Raw genomic sequence first — 21,372 nt, forward strand, 5'->3', positions numbered from 1 at the left:
TCCAAAACATTTTAAATAATAAGAGTGTTTGGTTAAAAACCCATAATACAATTCACATCATGACTATTTTTCCGATTCAAAAAATCAATTTCAAGATTATTACTATATTGATTAATGAAATTTTATTTAAAATTATGAAAAGGTCTATTTTCAAAAATATTTTATGTATGAAATCTATTTTGAAAAAAACCCTTTATCTTATTACATCATAATCTTATCTTATTTAACGTTATCTTCTTTTATTTTTTTTCAAAATACCAAAAGTCTTTACATTCATATATCACCCACCTAACTATCAAAAACCCTAAGTTTTTTTTCAGCTTTACATGCTGTCCAAAAATCAATAGAATAAATATAAATGTATACGTAATGACATGCTTAGCACATTCTGCAGCTTCCACCAAAAGGAACAGAAAACACTTAATCATAACATATTATTTATTCAAATCAACCCTATTGTTTTCTCCTCACATTTGAGTCAGTTGTGGGCCTCTCATATTATGTAATCATGTTATAATTTTCAAATTTGATTATTAGTTATTAGTATATATTATGTAGTTTTCAACTTCGTCATGGTTTATGAGCAGGAGAAAAGTATGTGAACTATATTTAAAGAACATAGTCCAGAACTCAAATAGCAGCCATTAATTCAACAGATAGGTGCAACCAACCAACCAGTCAGTCAACATAATGAGGGAAGTATCTTATTTCTACCTAAAAACCATAAATGCAACTAATAAAATTTTATCAGGAACCAAAAAATATCATATGGTCCTTAACAATTTTTTTATTGCTTTATACATAATTTATTTATGATTATACGATCATCTCATATAAATTTAGAGTCACACTCTAATCTTTAACATTTTGAATGAAATCTTAAACATTCTTTCTCTACCGTATTCCGTTAATGTAACATTCAATAAATATATATTACGTAAAAATTGTATATATCTCACGAGACTTATTTAAATTTGATAACAAAATTTAATATACAATCATATTTAAAAATAAAAATGATTACATATATATTGTGTGATCAAGATTATCTAATCATAAATGTTAATACAGTAAAATATATTATACTACAACTAAGTCTAGTGGGATTGATTATCCAATCATAAACAATAATTCCAAATGAAACTGTCATAAATTCCAAACAGTTCATTGATCTCTGACATAAGAACTAAGTTTATCACCGACAGACAGCCTTACAAAAAATAAAGTAGTCTTAAGACAAAAGTATATCATCATTAACCATCACATGCACTTGTTCTCCTTTTGTCTCGTAAGATTTGTCACCCCTCAACGTACAATGCTTCCGTACTTTACAGGACGTGCAAAACCGCGTTATTTTTCATATAATTTCTTTCTTTTTTTTCCTCCCCATTTTTAACCAATTCTTTTGAAGATAATGCAATTGAGAAAAAAAATTAATTAATTAAATTTTAGATCACCGACAAACCGCGTTTGGAGTCTATAAAATGGAGGTTCTTGCTTCAAGGAATCATGTGTGTTAAAGTTTGTTGTTCATTTGTTTGGGGAGAAGAAGAAACGAAGAAGAATGGGGCCTGTCATCATTCCTTCTATTTTGCTTTGGCACTTGTTTTTCTCTGGCAGTACGATTCTTGAAGGAGTCAATGCTCAAGTTAATGGTTGGGTTAATGCTCATGCAACTTTCTATGGGGCTGACCAAAGCCCCTTCTCTCTTGGTAAGCCACACTCTCTCTTTGGGGTGCCCACCCAATTATTAAAGTGTTTCGAAACATGCACACATTTGATTTGGTTGCATGATCATGCATGCCATGAGCCGATAGGGTTTCTTCAACTTTGGTCTTTACAATTTATTTTATTCAATATTGATATGTTATTATAGGAGGAGCTTGTGGATATGATAACACCTTCCATGCTGGATTTGGAGCTAACACAGCCGCGTTGAGCGGTGCACTTTTTAGAGAGGGTGAGGCTTGTGGTGCTTGCTACCAACTAAGGTGCGATTATAGGGCTGACCCCAAGTGGTGCCTCCGGCGTGCTAGTGTGACCATTACTGCCACAAACTTTTGCCCTTCGAACAACAATGGTGGGTGGTGCAATCCCCCTCGCCATCATTTCGACATGTCGATGCCTGCCTTCCTTCGCATTGCCCGGGAAGGCAACGAAGGCATTGTTCCGGTTCTTTATAGGAGGTAATTATCATTTTGTTTGATGAGTAAGAATTTATAGTTATTAAGTTGGGTGATTAATAATTTCAAAAGTTTAAGGCGATAGAAAAAGGTTTGATATATTATATAAAAATTTTAACAGTTTCTCACGTGCAAGTGAGATGAATGATTAATGAGTTTACATGTTAACTTAATTGTTTTGATACTTTATTAAATTAGATAGTCCATTGTTTTAAAATGTTAAATAGATTGGAAGAACTCAACTTTATATTTTATTCTAACAATTGATTTTATTATGTAGTTATACCATGATAGGTGATTTCCAAACTAGAAAGATATATACATACATATATATATATATATATATATCTATATATATCACTAAAATATAAGAGACATTACCAACAATTATGTAAAATACCAATCATTTCATGCAAATCTTACAAGCTTCATAGTTTAATCATAATTTGATTATCATACATAAAATGGGTGGTTTAGGATTCAACTGGGAAATATAGAGTTTATATAGTCATTACATGACAAGTTTTTGTTCTTTGTTTTTGAAGGGTTCCATGCAGGAGGAGAGGTGGAGTCCGGTTCACCTTGAAAGGGCAATCAAGCTTCAACCTGGTGATGATCTCCAACGTTGGTGGCAGCGGCAACGTAAAGGCGGCATGGATAAGGGGCTCGAGAACAAGAACATGGTTACCTATGCATAGGAACTGGGGTGTCAATTGGCAAAGCACTGTTGATCTCAGGAACCAAAGACTGTCTTTTAAGCTGACTCTGGTCGATGGCAAAACAATGGAGTTTCTCAATGTTGTTCCTTCTACGTGGAAGTTTGGACAAACATTTGCTTCGCCTCGACAGTTCTACTAGCTGCCTAAAGAAATGTCCTAGAAACCATTACTTTTTACATTGATGGTTTTAGGGTAAAAATCATAATGACATAAAACATGTCATTGAAGCTTGTCTTTATCTTGTAGTTCTTTAAACAAGCAGGCATGGCTCCGAAAATTGGGAGCAATATGCTTCATTTTTAATGTTTTTTCTCCATACTTTTGTCATTTTTGGGGGGACAGATTGTATTTTTTATTATAAAACATTCTAAATAAAAAAGATTATCAAAGGGCTGTTAAAAATAGTCCTTTTAACTTCTTTATAAGCTTTCCAATCTTTGCTATATTCAACTGAATTCAAAACTTGTTAGCTTGAAATTCAACTCAAAATATCAACCACAATACCAGTACTCAGAATCAAAATCTTTAGCCTCTTCTTCACCACGAAAAAGCCACCGGATAGCAATAGCAACGGGTGGATAAGCCAAAATATGTTATAACTTGAAAGAATTGTATATTTTAAATTTGTATCAATAAAGAGTCGTTAATAAAATTTTAATTCAAAATCAATTATATTGAGACAAAATTGAACTTACCAATTGAATTTTTTATCTGTCCATGTATATGCTAAACTAGTAATTCTAAATTTTCAGCTATGCTAATAATGAAAAACCCCTTTCACCAAAATTTGATGAGTCTTACATCTCAAGATTTGATTGCATGCATTCTAATATTTGACTTAATGATAAGTATATGTACTTTTTACTCAAAGAATTGAGTCTAAATCTTCATCTCAAAATTCAATTATCTGGAAAACAACTTTAACATCGAGTAACACATTAACTAAGGTTCTACCAGATACTAATTGCTCAAAAAGACAAAAAAGAAAAAAAAACTTTCCTAACCATAACTCTTTTAGATGTTTTAGGACAAATGAGATCTTTGAATTTTTATTTTAACACTGTTATGTTAGTGATTTATAGTTAAACATGCAGGCATGGCACCTGGAAGTGGGAGCAATACTAGCATCCTTTTGGCAATAAAGACATATATACAAATATAATTTGATTGAAAGTTTTATAATTAACAAGTAAACTTGAATATCAAGGGCTATAGACTGAAATTTGATTCAAAGTTTTGAAGCAATGTGCAATTCAATATTTCTCAAGCATATAAGTACAAATTTCCAAGATATTAAAGCTGACTTATAGTAAAGATATCAAGAATATATATTGTTGGTATTACCAAAGGAAAAGTTAAATTTTCCTTGTGCATTCTTTTATGTAGTGTTTTGACTTTAATGAAGTATTCACATCCATAACAACAGAATCAAGAGAAAAAGCAATATATTTTGTGCCAAAACCAATGAATAATAAGAATATCCATAGCAAACATATCATAGGATTTTTTTCATAATAAAAATAGCAATAAATAAAACCAGTCCTGAGGGTACACTGTATAATAGCTAAAGATCTCAGCCACCTGGTTGCCCTTCCTATAAAAAAAGATGTAATTTGAACCTGTTCAAGCCAGTTCATAGAACGAGGCAGTCCCAAAGATGCAGCTAACCAAAAGGTATAAAGGGTGTCCTACAAAAAAAGAAAAGGAGAGCAAATGAAATCAGTTTCAATTATAAGGTTCCTATGATGGTTTTGCTGTAATGTAAGTAAAATCCAATTAAGGCTATATATGTTATACCAACACCAATTACAGAATCAGAATATCTTCTGTTGCATACTTCACAAGAATTTTTTTAGTTAAAGTATTATAAGTATCAGAAAGGGGAATTATTAGGACTTACTCGATTGGAACATATGGTTGACATTTGAATTCAAGTTGACAAGTCTTGGAGCACCTTGGGATCGTTGATAATTTCTCGTCAACAAGGAAAGTTTCCAACACGGAATCATAGGCAGAGATCTTCATTGTCTTCAACAAGCTAGCATTAGTTAAAATGTATTCTATCAATTGCAACTCATGTTCAGACTCTTCAAATGCTCTCAAACAAACTGTTTCGAGGCTTGACAGAAAGCATATAGGAACATGCTTTGGCAGTGTCAAGGTGTTTTCATATCTAGAGCCAAACGAATTCTGGAAGCAGACAAAATATACTAACGATTAGTATCATGGTAATTAGTTAAGCAACCATTAACCAGTTAATATATATATATATATATATATATGTACTGACCTGAGTACCCTCACTGAGAGTGAGTTCAAGAAATTGAAGAATATGAGAATTTTCCAGGAAGAGCAATAGCAAATTCCAGTTCTTTAAACCAACATTTAGCTCCAATCGAACCAGATTAACGAACAACGGATTACAGTCGCGGCCCTGACAGAGGAGACATATATATGACAATAAGCATAAACTATAGGCAATTAGCAAACATTGTTAAAACAAGTCCTACCAGTTGATTGGGCCAGTTAAGCACTGTAAAAGAAAGAAACTTGACACCGGAGAACACTCTTAAGAGCTTGTTTGCGTTTTCGCGTGAATGAACATGCATATCTGGTCTAAACATCCAATAATTCCTTCGTAGGATAACATCTTTAAGATTCAAACGGTCGAGAGCTGGAGCATTAATCTCGAATGAGTGGTCTCTAAGTCCTGAATCGTACTCTATGGACAAAGTCTTCAATGTAGATATCGAAACATTCATATGGATCCCATCATTACTGTAAATTCTTTTTATAAGCAATTCCTCAAGAACTACGCAACCAGAGAAAAGATTGGCAACAGAAGGATCATCCGTGTACTTAACCGACGAAAGATGCAGGGTCTTGAGATTTGGAAAGGAAACTCCGGAAGGAACATCTACCAAAACTCCATCACCCAGTTTCAAAACCTTTAGCATGTTGATCCGATTGAAGAAGTCCCTTGGTAAATGGAATGTGTCTGTTTCGTAGGAGTAGATATCCAATTCTTGCACGTCTCGCTCTGTTGCAGTGCAAATACATGTGTGAGCGCACGAGGCATAATCTGGATTGCATTGGATACGGAGTTTTTCAAGAGAAACTGCTTTGTTAATCCGTAAAACATTCCTCACAAACTCAATGAACATTTCCTGATTGTCGCTGCTGTCAAAATCGAAATCGGGTAGATCGATGATAGGAACCAAAGTCCAAAGAGGACGCCATCTTTTGGACAGAATGGAGGTGGCCACGGCCTCTTCCGTTGAAACAAATGATAAAATGCGAACAACGATATCATCTGGCAGAACACTGATTCTGTCAGATGATCCCTGGCGTTTCCTCGTTGTGCAGGTTTGATCAGGGGAGTCGGCCATCAATGGCAAACGGTGGATATCAAAGAGAAAGATGTTTGCTAGGGTATTTCTACAATTAGACTAACAAGTCAGATTATAAACCCTAAATCCGATCATTAATCCTTGTAGTCTCACGATCATCATCACCCTACTAAACTTATCAAGTTCAATTCAATTTTTAGATATCGTTAAGTTATAGATATATGGTATTTTTATAATTAAATTATTAAATTATTATTATGTATATTAAAAGTAGGAGTAACTTAAATTGCAATATAAAATTTTTTATAATTCGTAATTTTTATTGATATACATAATAAATGTTTATCGAAAACCAATTTAATGATATATTTTTATCCTTATCTTTTCTTTATGTATGATGCTTATCTATCAATCTATCTCATATATATATATATAATTTGTAAATATATAAGATTTCTTATCCAAAATAAAAATATCAAATTTGAGTTGAAAAGATATCTCATATATATACTCAAAATCCACTTGGTTCTATATCAAATATTATATAAGTAAAGTATGAATTTTTTTGTTATACTAGGGAATACAATAAAAATTAGTTATATTATTGTAGGCCAAGATATACCTAGATTATCTACAAGTAAAAAATAAATAATCCTAATGGGCGGAGAATAAAAAATATGAAGACCCGTAGGTAAATCCTCATTATGAATTTTTTTTTTTGAAAGTAGTAAAGTATGAATTTTAAAACTAGGTATATTATCAATCCGTTTAATTTAATGAAAAGGCCATTCATACTGAAAATTGTGAGTTTGTCACAAGACTTTGCTATGACCAATATTATACCTCAAAAACAGAAAAGGTAAACTAGGAGATCATTTGGTTTATCATTGAATTTATTGAAATTTCAACTTAATTAAAATTTAATTACTAAATTTTTATTTAAATTTGATTAAAAATTAATTTTCAATTCTCTATCTTAATTATTAATATTTATAAATAATTTGAATTTGTAATAAAAAATTAATTAAAATTAATATTTATATATTAATAATGAAAATGAAATTAATATTAATTCATAAAAATAAATAGAAATTTAAAATCATATTTAAAATAATTAATAAGTTTTAATAATTATTTTATTAATTTTAAATAATAAATAAATTAAAATTTAATGTTAAAAATTATTATTTATAATCGAATTCAAATTGTAAATATTATATAATTATTATTTACATTTGCAATAAATAATAATTTTATAATTTGAATTTTATTAAAAATCATATTTTATATAATTGGATCGAATATTATAAAATATCGGACTATAGAATACTTATTATTATCATCGTAATTTATCACATGTAGAGGTTTGAGGTTTTTTTTTTTTTTCAAAAATGTAGAACAAGTTAAAAAATATTCACAACATTTATTTATAACGTTTGGGCTCAAAAACTCACATTAATTTGCTGGCTCATTGTATTCCATCAACTTCCTTTGTCGAATCAATTTCGGCAACGAAGTGCCTTCCCAAACCTGTAAAGAACTTAAAACCCTTTGCTTCAAGGGCAGCAGGAACCTTCTTCACAATCTTAAACGACACCAAGATCAAAGCTTTTACAGCGAATGTAATCTTGGCAAGAACAAAAACGTACTGTTTCACACCAAATGCAGAAAAAAGTAACCACTTTATGCAAGAATCAATGCTGTAGTAGACCCAAGTTGCAGTGTAGCTCCGGTTCTTCAACAGTGGGTTAAAGAAGGAAGAAATGTCAATGAATGGCTGCTGCAGCGTATCATCCGTGACCTACGTGCCCGTAGGTGTTATAGTCATGCCTTGGAGGTAAAGGGAGTTTACTGATTTGAGTCACTGAATGAGGTTTTTCCGGTGCATAGCTTATGTATTGGTTGGTTAGAATATGGAGAATGATTGCTAAACTAATGAAAAGGAAGGAAAAGAAAATTTGGGTATTTTGTTTTTTGCTGTTTTGTCATTGAAAAATATTGAATCGAGGTCAATTAAGCTTATTTTTAGTTGTTGAGAATAGTTAGGGAAAAGAAAATGTTTTGTTTTTGTCTTTTAATGGACAAGTGATTAAGGTTAGTTGGGGTTTTAAGACAGAGTAGATTAAAACTCATGATTATAGTGCTGGCATTTTCTTAGGAAACCTTAATTGGTAGGAATTGATCTGAACATTTACTAAGGGCTAAAACTTCATATGTTATCCAATTTGTGGCTTTCATATTTTTCTCAATAAAAATGTAATACAATGAGCCACAATTTCATGAGAAACTAAGTTACCGTCGTTCTTGTTCTATATCAAACTATGATCTTAAACTCAATAGTAGCCTACCTTAGCATTTGATTCATTTGTGAAAATTTCTTTTAATTAAAAAGAATATTTGTTAGTCAGATTAATCAATGCAAAGAAAAATGTTTTTTCCTTCACTTTTTCTGGCTATTGAAATTATCCATAACCAATGGGGGACGATGCATTCCCGGATGAAAGATTAAAGATGTGGAAGCTCCAAGATCTTTAATGATATTCTTTGTGGATCTTGACCATGAAAGACATATTTGAGACTAGCATTCAATAATTAACATAGGAATAAAAATAGGTAAGGTGCAATATTGGGCTAAGTAGTGAACAAGATTTTTCAGGCCCGAATTCAGTTCAAGATATTATCACATTAATAAAAATTTATTTTTATTTAATTTTTTAAATATATTTAAAAATGTTAATATAAAAGTTAATTGCTTTTCCAAAAATAAAAAATATTAAACGGAACAATTTGCCTTGAGTTTTAAAGGTGTCAGCCGAGCTTAACTCATGAACACTTTTACTGGCAATATAAATAAATAAACACTATACGATTATGCTATCATATCAAATTAGCTTTTTATGTCATCATCAATTATGATATATCAACATACCACATCATCATCAATTATGATATGTTAATATGACAAATGACATTTTAATTAAATTAATCATTAATTATAAAAGCTTATTTGATTGAAATTAAAAGTATAAGGGCTTATTTAGCTGAAAATAAAAGTACAAGAGCTTGATTAAATATAATAAAAATAAAATAGCTTATTTGAATTTTGTTGAATAGTTTAGGATTTTTTTTGGATTTATGCCAATAGATAATATGAAACAAAAGTGATAAAGCTCTTTGTTAGGACTTTTTGCTATGTAACATTAGTACAGTAGAGAGTCCAATTCTTGATGCAGCTTACAAAACTCTTACTCTTTGAAGAATTCTCATTCCAAATCCTAAAAACCCAACAAATATATTGAAATCAAAAGTTAAGGATCATGATTTCTTTAATACCATGGGATACACTGCAAATGACAAAGGTAATTTTTTTTAATATTTATTGATAAAACTAGATTTTTTATCTTCCTAATAAGGAGAAGGAGATGGCGAAATATCTTTGTTAACTAAAGTGCACTTATTCCATACTTGTGCACCCCTTGATAAGATTTCTGATGTATCATTATCCCTAAATAAAAGATTTTGAAGAGTTTTCTTGATGAATGCATCATGGCAAAATTGGCCAAGTCTTATAAGCTCAATGCAACAATTATCCGTAACAATTCCTGTCTTGAATATACTTGCAAAAACTTCAGTGACACAATGCAATGTCATCTTAGTTTCACAATTATTTGCCTTGATGGGATCAACATCATAAGCCATGACCGCTCCACTTGCCATGATAGTCAAAACTCCAAAAACCACATAAACATTGAAACTTGCCATTACTACTCAAGGAGTAATTGTTGTCTCTCGTTTTGGTTGGCAGAATACTTTGGTACTGCTGCAAGAATTAGTTTGCTTGGAAATTGTTTGTTTATAGGATAACCATGAGGGAGGAGTGAGTAAGATGTATTCAAAAGAGTTTTAATGAGATTTCAGGTTCAATAGAATTAAGTTTTCAGTTTATGAATTAATTTGCTGAATCTTAAACTGCAAGTGTTTCTTTATTTGTGACATTAATGTAGCAAATATAAAAGTGCTATAGTTAGCCTTCCATGTGATTATTACAATTTTTCATTAAAACAAGAGGTTATAATTAACATACTAATTAATAAGTTATTAACCTATAATTTTTTGGACACATACAATCTTGGATTATATAAACAAGAGATGATCATCTTTCTTTTATAAATCTTATTCTTTTTTCAATCTTCAAGTCTATACCGTTTTTTTTTCAATATTGGAGCTTGAGATTTTCAATTACAATTTCAAAACGAGGCTGAAAGCTGATTTTGTATAGGGTGGGTTTCACTTGGTAAAGAGGGGATTTTGGCAGGTTTTGAATAAGGTGGTTATATTTGGGTCAAATTCAATTTAATTTTGCTTAAGTTTTAGCTGGCATATGTAGAAAATTAGTCGAATTCAATTAACAAGTTAAGTGAAAAAATGTAGAATTCTCAGCACAACTATTAAAAAGTGACAAGGTTTAGGACATTTATCATAATCTTTGTTAAATTCTAATTCCTTTGCAAACCAACTGCTGTAAGAAGAATGCATTATGCTCTGGTCTGAGGATGGAGCTTTGAAGTTCTCTTAGAGAGGCTATGGTAGCTTTGTTATTATATAGTTGTTGTTGGTCTTTCTTAGGATTAACAATGAACACATTAAATTAAGAAAGAAGAAATAAGAGTTATTTATTGAGAATCAGCAAATAGTCGAAGAAAGAATAATCTAATAAAATTAGATTATAAATCTCATCTACACATTCTATAAGAAACGAATATAATTGAAATTATTAAGAAACAAATACAATTAAGAGTTTCTGCCCTTTAGTACCTGATAAGGTGGAATACTTATAAATGCTATTGAAGTTGAAATGTTTTTAAGATTTTTATAACGTCTTTCCTCCTTTTACCTTATAAATGAATATTTTCTTGGCAAATCAGTTCTTGCAGTAATACAAAAGTATTCTACCAGCTATCAAAACAAGAGAAGCTAATATTCCTTGAGTGAAATGGCAAGTTTCAACCTTTATATTGCTTTTGGTGTTTTGGTGATTATGACAAGTGGAGCAGTCATGGCTCGTGATGTTGATCCGATCAAAACAAACAATTGTGAAATTAAGATGACAACACATTGTGTTATCGAGGTTTTTGCCAGTATATTCAAGACTGGAACCATTTCTGATAATTGTTGTCATGAACTTATAAGACTTGGTCAATTTTGTCATAACGCATTGGTGAAAAAAACTCTTCAAAGTCCTTTATTTAAAAATAATGATACATTAGTGATTTTATCAAAAGCATCTCAAGTATGGAATAAGTGTACTTTAGTTGGCGAGGATGTTTCACCCACTCCTTCTCCTTGAAAAGGTTAATAATTTGTTTTATCAATAAAAATTCTAAAGAAATAATATACTTTCATTGTTGTTTTTTTTGGATAAAGACAATCCAATTTCATTATAATCTTCAGTTTGTTCGTTTATACCATGATAATGAAAAGTAAATTTTTTTGTGAATATAGTTTTGGGTATATGATGATGTTCATAAATAGAAAAAGTACTTTAAAAATATACGTACATATTTGAGCACTTTTATTCAAATCTTGATATAAAATAATATTTGTAGACGATCCACTTTATTCAAGGTCAATTTTGTAAATTTTGAAATTAGATTAAATTAAGATCAACAACATTTTTTGTAGGAAAAATCAAATTTCCATACATATCATAGTATTTTTATTCAAATCTTGATATAAAATAATATTTGTAGACACCCCAATTTTGTCTGTAGTCATTTTTATAAATTTTGAAATTAAATTAGAGTAAGACCATTTTTTAATAATTAATCCAATTTTAATGCTACAAAAACCAACTTGTTCCAATAAAAACTCGCAAAAAAAAGTTCATCAAAAATTTCGCTATTGAAAATTTAGTAAGCAATGCCAATGGTTAAAAAATTAAAAAATTTCATCAATAGAACTTTGAAATTTTCAATGGAAAATTTCGTTGAGAAAGGCGAAAAATGGTCGAACTAGTATCAAATCTATAAAAAACTATTGAAGTTACTTATGGAATTTTGTCAATGATGAAGTAATTAATTATATATGGAATTCCATCTATTTTTCCATCGATAAATTAATAAAAATCATAATAAATAATCTCTTTCTCGTCTCAACTCAAACATCAAATCCACATTTCATAACAAAAGTTAGTATTGAAAAATGAAATTGAAATTTAATTTGAAATTCAAATTAAAATACATAAGTAATAGTTCAAGTCTAATATAAGGACACCAGACGTCACATTGGCGTGAGAATGCCCTCTTGAGCAATAATACCAAAGAAACCCTGTAATCAAAACTGTACACGATACAAACCCCTTTGTGACATAATTACCCCTATTAAAAATATCAATATGTATGAAACACTTCTAAAACAACCCCAAAAACATGAAAGGCACTATATGAAGCACTATAAGCATACAGTAACACCTCAACGTAGCCAAGTAGCACAAGAAAAAGAAAATGAAACACAAAGGCATTACAGTTTTAACATTTTGTTATTATTTATTAAAATATTTTTTTTATTTAACATTAATGTCTCCTCTCTTTCAATATTTCTCATTCTAAATCGTGAAAACCCAATAAGTGCGTTAGAATCAAAAGTTTAGGATCATGATTTCTTAATACTATGGGATACATTGCAAATGACAAAAGTAATATTTTTTTAATATTTATTGACAAAACTAGATTTTTGACCTTCCTAATAAGGAGAAGGAGAGGGTAGAACATCTTTGTTAACTAAAGTGCACTTATTCCATACTTGTGCACCCCTTGATAAGATCACTGATGTATCATTATTCTTAAATAGAGGATTTTGAAGAGTTTTCTTGATTAACACATCATGGCAAAGTTGACCAAGTCCCATAAGCTCAATGCAACAATTATCTATAACAATTCCGGTCTTGAATATACTTGTAAAAACTTAAATGACACAATGCAATGTCATCTTAGTTTCACAATTATATGCCTTGATGGGATCAACATTATAAGCCATGACCGCTCCACTTGCCATGATAGTCAAAACTCCAAAACAACATAAACATTGAAAACTGCCATTACGACTCAAGGAGTTATTGTTGTCTCTCGTTTTTGTTGGCAGAATACTTTGGTACTACTGCAAGAATTAATTTGCCTGAAAAATGCTTATTTATAGGATAACCACGAGGGAGGAGAGAGTAAAACGTACTCAAAAATATTTTAATGAGATTTCAAGTACAATAGCATTAAGTTTTTAAATTTATGAATTAATTTGCTAAATTTTAGACCACAAACGTTTCTTTATTTATGACATTAAAGCAGCAAATATGAAAGTGCGATGGTTAGGTTTCCATGTTATTATTAAAAAATTTCTATTAAAATGAGAGGTTATCATTAACAAAATAATAGTATTTACTAGTTCCATTAAAATTATGTAGATTAGATCCATAATCTAATTTTTATTAGGCTATGTTATCTTTGTCTATTTGCTCGTTCTCCTTATAAAAAGTCTTTTTTTTTTCTCAATTTAATGCATTCATTAGAATTCTTAAGACACAAATATAATTGAGAATTTATGCCCATTAGTACTTGATCAGGTGAAATACTTATAAATGCTATGGAAACTGAAATGTCTTTTAACATTTGGAATAATCTTAAGTTGCTTCCACTTTTATATGTAGAATTTGAAGAGATTCTTTTCTAGGTTGAGAACTTTCAATGAAGTCCCAACGTTTTGCTTGAAAAAGAAGATAGTAATGCTTTCGACAATAATTCTAAAATCTATAACACATCACAAATATAGAAAACAAAAAGAGACGTGTGTGTACCTGATCAGATAAAATATTTATAAATGCTATTGAAGTTGAAATGAATGCTATTGAGATTGAAATGTCTTTAAAATTTGAAACAATTTCATGTTGCTTCCACTTTTAGACACAGAATTTTGAGAGATTCTGTTCTAGATTGAGAACTTTCGATGAAGTCTTTGCTTGAAAAAGAAGATAGTAAAGGTTTCAACAATAACTCCAAAATCTATAACACATCATGGATGGGTGGCCAAATAAAATTGCAGAAAAAAAAATTCATTGGTGCCTTTACAAGCTGGGGTGGGTCTATCCTATCCTCCATGGATAAGCAGTAATTTTTTTCCCCCAGGATATGTTAATAAATTACAACCAGTTTTAATTTTATTCTTTTTGTTTGTTAGGATATATATATATATATATATCCCCCCCCAGAAAAACACCAATTGATAGTATTATCTTATATTATGAGTTCAAATGGCTTGACAAATGCAACTTCTACTTCAGCAATGTAGAAGGTAAAAATGGAAAATATTTCTTTTATATTTTTTTGCATAGTTTTTTTACTCTTTTACTAGTCTTTTGGTTTGCAGACATAAATTTTTACCTACATATGCTGTGAAAGAATAAAAACAATGAAATAAAGTTATGTGCATTACAAAGGTATTCTACCAACTATCAAAACAAGAGAAGTTCGTATTCTTTGGGTGTAATGGCAATAATACCAAAAAAACACCCCAATCAAAACTATACACAACACAAACTCGTTTGTGATATAATTGCCCTTATAAAAAAAATCAGTATATATGAAACACTTCTGAAACAACCCCAAAAATAAAAAAGGCACCATATGAGGCATTATAAGCATACAGTAACACCTCAACACAGCCAAAAAGCACAGGAGAAAGAAGCTGCAAGACAAAGGCATTACAATTTTAACATTTTGTTATTATTTATTAAAACATTTTGTTATGTAACATTAATGTCTCCACTCTTTGAAGATTTCTCATTCCAAATCCTGAAAAACCCAACAAATGCATAGGAATCAAAAGTTTAGGACCAGGATTTCTTTAATACCATGAGATACACTGCAAATGACAAAGGTAGTATTTTTTTAATGTTTATTGATAAAACTTCATTTTCGATCTTCTTAATAAGGAGAAAGAGAAGACGAAACATCTTTGTTAACTAAAGTACACTTATTCCATACTTGTGCACTCTTTAATAAGATCTCTGATGTATCATTATTTTTGAATAGAGGATTCTGAAGAGTTTTCTGGATGAATGCATCATGACAAAATTGACCAAGTCCTATAAGCTCAATGCAACAATTATCTGTAACAATTCCGGTCTTGAATATACTTGCGAAAACTTCAATGACACAATGCAATGTCATCTTAGTTTCACAATTATATGCCTTGATGGGATCAACATTATAAGCCATCACCGCTCCACTTGCCATTATAGTCAAAACTCCAAAAACCACATAAACATTGAAACTTGCCATCACGACTCAAGGAGTAATTGTTGTCTCTCGTTTTGGTTGGCAGGATACTTTGGTATTGCTACAAGAATTAGTTTACCTAGAAAATGTTTATTTATAAGATAACCACAAGGGAGGAGAGAGTAAGATGTATTCAAAAATGTTTTAATGGGATTTCAGGTTTAAAAGCATTAAGTTTTTCAGTTTATGAATTAATTTGCTAAATTTTAAACCATGAGCGTTTCTTTATTTGTGACATTAAAGCAACAAAGATGAAAGCACGGTGGTTAGGTTTCCATGTTATTATTACAAAATTTCTATTAAAACAAGAGGTTATCATTAACATAATAATTAATTAGTTATTTATCTATTTTTTTTTTGGACACATACAATGTTGGATTATATAACAAGAGATGGTCACCTTTCGTTTTATAAATCTTTTTCCTTTTTCAATCTTCAATCTCAAGATTAGCCTTTTTCAATTTTTGAGTTCAAGATTTTCAATTTAAAATTTTAAGTTCTTAACAAGTTGAAAAATTGTAGAAAAATGATATTTAGAAAAAAGAAATGATATTCAAGTACAATTTCAAACGAGGCTGAAAGCTGATTTTGTCTAGGGTGGGTTCCTTGCACTTCGTAAAAAGAGGATTCTAGCAGGATTTGCATGGAGTGGTTATATTTGGATCAAATTCTGTTTCCCAATGGAATGCTACAAATTTAAATAACCTCATTTAGTGGATGAAATAATTAATGGCTTACAAAAAGAAGTACAATTCCAAGACAATTCATTAGAGCACATTGCAAGCAATCAGGCAGCAATTACATGATAATATTCAACATTTAAATCCCCAAATCCTATCTAAACTTACATCATCTTAAAAATCGTAAATGTTAATTTCTTGCATTATCAAAGCAACTTAAGTTTAGGAAATCACATTAGGAAAATCCTATCTTTTCTTCGTCTATTTTCTTATTCTCCATCTTTTGAATTCTTCTTTATTCCTTAATTTGCTAACAAATTGTCACAAAATTTTTGTTCACAATAGTATTTACTAGTTCAATAAAAATTGTGTATATTATTTTTGTTAACAATAGTATTTACTAGTTCAATTAAAATTGTTCATAATAGTATTTACTAGTTCCATTAAAATTGTGTAGATTAGATCCATAATCTAATTTTTATTAGGCTATGTTTTCTTCGTCTATTTGCTCATTCTCCATATAGAAAAGTCTCTTTTTCTCTTCTTAATTTAATGTATTCATTAGAATTCTTAAGAAACAAATATAATTGAGAGTTTATGCCCATTAGTACTTGATTAGGTGAAATACTTATTATTTGTGTACAATTTGGGATTATTCAGTTGATCAACATGATAAGATTCGTCGTGCTTATATTAAATCAGGACCATATCAGCCTCCTTTTACTAAATATCCAACTTCTGGTGGACCACATCCTCATCGTTTTCAAGCTTCTTTGTTTAAGAAGTTTTTCAAAATGGCTGGAATATTCACCTAAATTAGATGCAGCTTTTTGTTTAGCTTGTTACTTGTTTAGTGATGGTCCTTGAAATGATGGGAAAGATGCATTTACAGTTCAGGGATTTCGATCTTGGAAGAAAGTAAATGATGGAGTTAGTTGTGCATTTCTTTGCCATGTTGGAACAACTCCCAATTCACCACATAATATTTGTGTACAATGTTGCGATGCTTTGATGGATCAATCCCAACATATAGAGAATGTCTTTCATAGGCAAAATTCTCAAGCTATCGCAAACAACCCTTTTGAGACTAAAGGCTTCTGTTGAAGCAGTCCAATGGCTCACTTTCCAAGCATGTGCATTCAGAGGTAATATGAAAGCATCGGCTTATTGGATCCAAGAGATGGTTATAGGTTATTCAATGTTGATCATATTTCTGACTTGGCAGCAAGATTTCATCCTAGTGATTTCACTGAACGAGAAAGGTTGCATCTCAAAATACAAGCACAGCATTATGAGCTTGATGTTCCTCAACATCCTGATTTCAAAAACTTGTCAACAATCTCCAAGTTATGCCGAGGACTGAAGAAAACAAGAAAATCTTATACTTATTATTTGATTGATCGTTTGCTTTGCCTATTATTGACTTTTTCAATTTTAATTGCCACAAGTGAGAAGCCATTTTTAATTATGAATATTATAAAAAATAAACTTAAAAATAAGATGAAAGATGATGTTCTTGCTGATTGAATGATTACTTATATCGAAAGAAAGATTGTCGAAAAGTTTGACACAAACTCAATTATTGATGAGTGTTATAACATTAAAGAATGTCTTGCTCAAGTTCAATAAATTACAAAAAATATGTTACATATATAGACCTTTTAGCCTAAACTTTTTATATACATGAACATGTTAGCTTTTTCTAATTTTGTCCCTCAGTAATTTAATCCTAGATCCATCTCTGGGCACAAGAAAAAGAGCCAGCAAGACAAATGCATTATAGTTTTAACATTTTGTTATTATTTATTAAAACATTTTAATGTAACATTAATGTTTATCGTATGTTACCCTATATTCAATCGTAAAATACTTATCTATAATTTATTTATAGGGCAGAACTTTCGGACACAAGAACTCACGTTAATTTGCTGGCCCATTCCATTCTATCAACTTTATTTGGTCAATCAATTTCAGCACCAAGACTGAACCCTAAGCCTTTGCTTCAATGGCAGCAGGAACCTTTCTCGCAATCTTAAACAGCAACAAAAAGACAAACGCTTTAACAGCAAATGTAATCTTGGCAAGAACAAAATCATATTGTTTCACACCAAATACAGTGAAAAGCAACAACCTTTATTCAAGAATCAATGCGGTAGGAGACCCAAGATGCGGCGTAGATCCGGTTCTTCAACAGTGGGTTCAAGAAGGGAGACATGTCAATGAATTGCAGCTGCAGCGTATCATTCGTGACCTTCGTGCTCGTAGGCGTTATAGTCATGCCTTGGAGGTAAAGGGAGTTGATTAATTTGAGTCACTGAATGAGATTTTTCTGTTGCATAGCTGATGTTTTGGTTGGAAAATGGGGGTTGATTGCAAATATAATGAAAAGGAAGGAAAAGAAAATGTGGGTATTTTGTTTTCCGCTGTTTTATCGTTGAAAAATTTGAATTGAGGTCAATTAAGCTTGTTTTTAGTTGTTGAGAATAGTTAGGAAAAGAAAATGTTTTGTTTTTGTTCTTAATGGACAAGTGATTAAGTTTAGTGAGGTTTCGTTAAGTTGGGGTTTTAAGACAGAGTAGATTAAAACTCATGATTATAGTGTTGGCATTTTCTTAGGAAACCTTAATTGATAGGAATTGATCTGAACATTTACTAAGGGCTACAACTTGCTTTGGACTGCAATGGAGAAGTGGAATGGGAATTTATTGAAGCTGTTCTTAAGCTGTAAGCAGCAGATAATTAAAGAAGAAGAAAGAAAGAAAGAAATAACCAATGACACTATCTAAATCCTCAAACTAATCAGTGACTCCAACTCTGATTTAAATCAACGTCAATACTTGTAAGTTGCTAGCTTCTGTAATCCCTCTAGCTTTGGGAGTTGGCCCTACCGTCATAATAAGGAAAGTACTGAAAGTTATAACTTCAGCACCGAGATTTAGAAAAAACTAGTTAGGTCTTTAGCTGTAGATGTGCAAATGTGTTTATGTTTATATGCTGCAAATGTCTTTCTTTTGTTCTTGCAACTATTGATTCCCATACATGGATGCAGTAAACTAGAAAGTCCTCTGTCCTATTACCAAATGGTCTGCCTGTAGTTTAAAGTTTGTATGTTTCTTGTATGCTTATGTTGGGTTCTTGGCAGAGCAGGTTTGCAAATGGATGAGTAACAGTGACCTTGAATTTTCATCAAGTGACTGTGCAGTGCAGTTGGATCTAATTGGTAGAGTTCATGGGCTTATGTCGGCAAAGAGCTTCTTTAGTAGCATGACAGACCAAGAAAAAACTGTCAAGACTTATGGTGCTCTTTTAAATTGCTATGTTCGAGAAGGCCTTCTTGATGAGTCCCTTTCCCTTATGAAGAAGATGAGGGAGATGGGTTTTCTTTCCTCTCCTCTCAACTACAATGACCTAATGTGCCTTTACACAAACACAGGTCAGCTTGAAAAAGTCCCTGATGTATTGTTAGAGATGAAGAGGAATGGTGTCTCCCCTGACAAGTTCAGCTACAGAATTTGCATCAATTCTTATGGGGCAAGAGCTGATATTAACAGCATGGAGAAAGTTATACAAGAAATGAAAAGCCATCGGCACATCAAAATGGATTGGGTTACTTATTCTACAGTGGCAAACCACTACATAAAAGCAGGTCTTAAAGAGAAGGCACTTTATTATGTGAAGAAATGTGAGAAGAACGTAGGTAAAGATGCAGTAGGCTACAACCACTTGATTTCATTCTATGCTAGTTTGGGAAACAAAGATGAAATGAAAAGGTTGTGGGATCTTCAAAAGGCCAAATGTAGGAAGCAAATCAACAGAGACTACATAACAATGCTGGGTTCGTTGGTGAAGCTTGGTGAGCTTGAAGAAACTGAAAAGTTGCTTGAGGAGTGGGAGTTTTCTTGCAAGACTTTTGATTTCCGAGTGCCAAATATACTTCTTATTGGGTATTGTCAGAAAGGTTTAATTGGAAAGGCCGAAGCAAAGCTACAGGATATAATCAAGAGAAAGAAGACTGCAACTCCAAACAGTTGGTCCATTATTGCGGCAGGATATTTGAATAAGAACAATATGGAGAAGGCTTTTGAGTGCTTTAAGGAAGCTCTTGCTGTACAGGCACAAAATAGGGACTGGAGGCCAAAAGCAAGTTTGATTTCTAGCATATTGAGTTGGCTAGGTGAGAATGGAGAAGTTGAAGATGCAGAAGCTTTTGTGAAATTATTGATAGCAAAGGTTCCACCTAAGAGCGAAATGTACCATGCCCTCTTGAAGGCATACATCAGAAACGGCAAAGAAGTAGAGGGGCTTTTGGAGTGCATGAAGGATTACAAAATAGATGTAGATGAGGAAACAATGAAGATCCTTAGCCTTCGACAGCAAAACTCTTAAAACGGTTTTTAATATGCAGCATCCACTATACTGGCACATTAAGCCACCCTTAAGTCACTGGGGGAGTTGCAATTAGAGGCACTTGAAGTATTGGTTGTGGATGGTACGGAATCTTTTAGCTCTCAAGACCTGAACTTGCTACATTGTAAGTTTTGGAAAGATCATTTTACCCTTCCGCAGGGAGCAAGTTTGGCTTATTTGTTCTTGCCAACAGGTAGGGGGTGGGGGGAGGGAAGACAGATTAGGACATGTATAGGATCAAATATTCTCTATTTTCTGGTTTAATGATCCAGTTTCACTGTGAAGGCAATATATCCAAAATATATTCCAAGGATCTAGTATGCAAACACTAAGTATCCTAATGTTATAGTTACATTTCGATTAAGTGATTTCAGGCGCTGTCCAGTTTCATTACTATGTTCATTCACCTTATATTTGTGCTATGTTTGATATGAGCAGCTGCACTTGATGAGCATCCATTGTACAAGACGGTCATGGAGTTGCATGACAATGAAGAAGCACAACGATGAATTTAAGAAACATCATGAGACAAGCTGAAAACCGATCAAGTTGCCGTGTACGATTCCTCATTATAAAAACATATAACCATTTTTTAGCTGGATCGAGATAAACTAACAAAGGCGATGCATCAACGAGCCTAAAGCTCCTGGAGCAGCTACCAAACTGTTCGCTACTGGATGCTAACACAAGCAACTGCCATGGAACAA

At 31.6% G+C, this 21,372-nt stretch overlaps 4 protein-coding genes and 1 pseudogene across 5 annotated transcripts; 3 read left to right on the forward strand and 2 right to left on the reverse strand.

Moving 5' to 3' along the window:
- The first annotated feature begins 1,497 nt into the window (after nucleotides 1–1,497).
- On the forward strand, nucleotides 1,498–3,286 carry EXPA12 (expansin 12). The gene is made up of 3 exons (XM_021432004.1): nucleotides 1,498–1,712; nucleotides 1,877–2,186; nucleotides 2,729–3,286. The coding sequence occupies exons 1-3, from the start codon at nucleotides 1,565–1,567 to the stop codon at nucleotides 3,039–3,041; spliced, it is 771 nt and encodes a 256-aa protein (XP_021287679.1). The 5' UTR covers nucleotides 1,498–1,564; the 3' UTR covers nucleotides 3,042–3,286.
- A 1,078-nt stretch (nucleotides 3,287–4,364) lies between these two features.
- Nucleotides 4,365–6,291, reverse strand: LOC110419874 (F-box/FBD/LRR-repeat protein At5g56420-like). Its single transcript, XM_021433004.1, has 4 exons — nucleotides 5,413–6,291; nucleotides 5,193–5,336; nucleotides 4,803–5,092; nucleotides 4,365–4,590 (listed from the first exon to the last, which is right to left on the reverse strand). The coding sequence occupies exons 1-4, from the start codon at nucleotides 6,289–6,291 to the stop codon at nucleotides 4,566–4,568; spliced, it is 1,338 nt and encodes a 445-aa protein (XP_021288679.1). The 3' UTR covers nucleotides 4,365–4,565.
- Nucleotides 6,292–15,080: 8,789 nt separating this feature from the next.
- LOC149527015 (uncharacterized) lies at nucleotides 15,081–15,581 on the reverse strand. Its single transcript, XM_089783924.1, has 2 exons — nucleotides 15,285–15,581; nucleotides 15,081–15,092 (listed from the first exon to the last, which is right to left on the reverse strand). The coding sequence occupies exons 1-2, from the start codon at nucleotides 15,579–15,581 to the stop codon at nucleotides 15,081–15,083; spliced, it is 309 nt and encodes a 102-aa protein (XP_089640050.1).
- Nucleotides 15,582–16,905: 1,324 nt separating this feature from the next.
- On the forward strand, nucleotides 16,906–17,887 carry LOC149527016 (uncharacterized; annotated as a pseudogene).
- A 287-nt stretch (nucleotides 17,888–18,174) lies between these two features.
- LOC110419353 (pentatricopeptide repeat-containing protein At4g21705, mitochondrial-like) lies at nucleotides 18,175–21,298 on the forward strand. 2 transcript variants are annotated; one of them, XM_021432359.2, is made up of 3 exons: nucleotides 18,175–18,545; nucleotides 19,406–20,858; nucleotides 21,104–21,298. In XM_021432359.2, the coding sequence occupies exons 1-2, from the start codon at nucleotides 18,264–18,266 to the stop codon at nucleotides 20,642–20,644; spliced, it is 1,521 nt and encodes a 506-aa protein (XP_021288034.1). In that variant the 5' UTR covers nucleotides 18,175–18,263; the 3' UTR covers nucleotides 20,645–20,858; nucleotides 21,104–21,298. The 2 variants fall into 2 exon arrangements, with proteins under 2 accessions (XP_021288034.1, XP_021288035.1); XM_021432360.2 differs by having other exon boundaries at nucleotides 18,418–18,545; nucleotides 19,401–20,858.
- Nucleotides 21,299–21,372: the final 74 nt, after the last annotated feature.

Source organism: Theobroma umbraticum, unplaced genomic scaffold (genome assembly GCF_002168275.2).
Source record: "Theobroma umbraticum cultivar Fairchild unplaced genomic scaffold, ASM216827v3 scaffold_67.0, whole genome shotgun sequence".
NCBI lineage: Eukaryota > Viridiplantae > Streptophyta > Magnoliopsida > Malvales > Malvaceae > Theobroma > Theobroma umbraticum.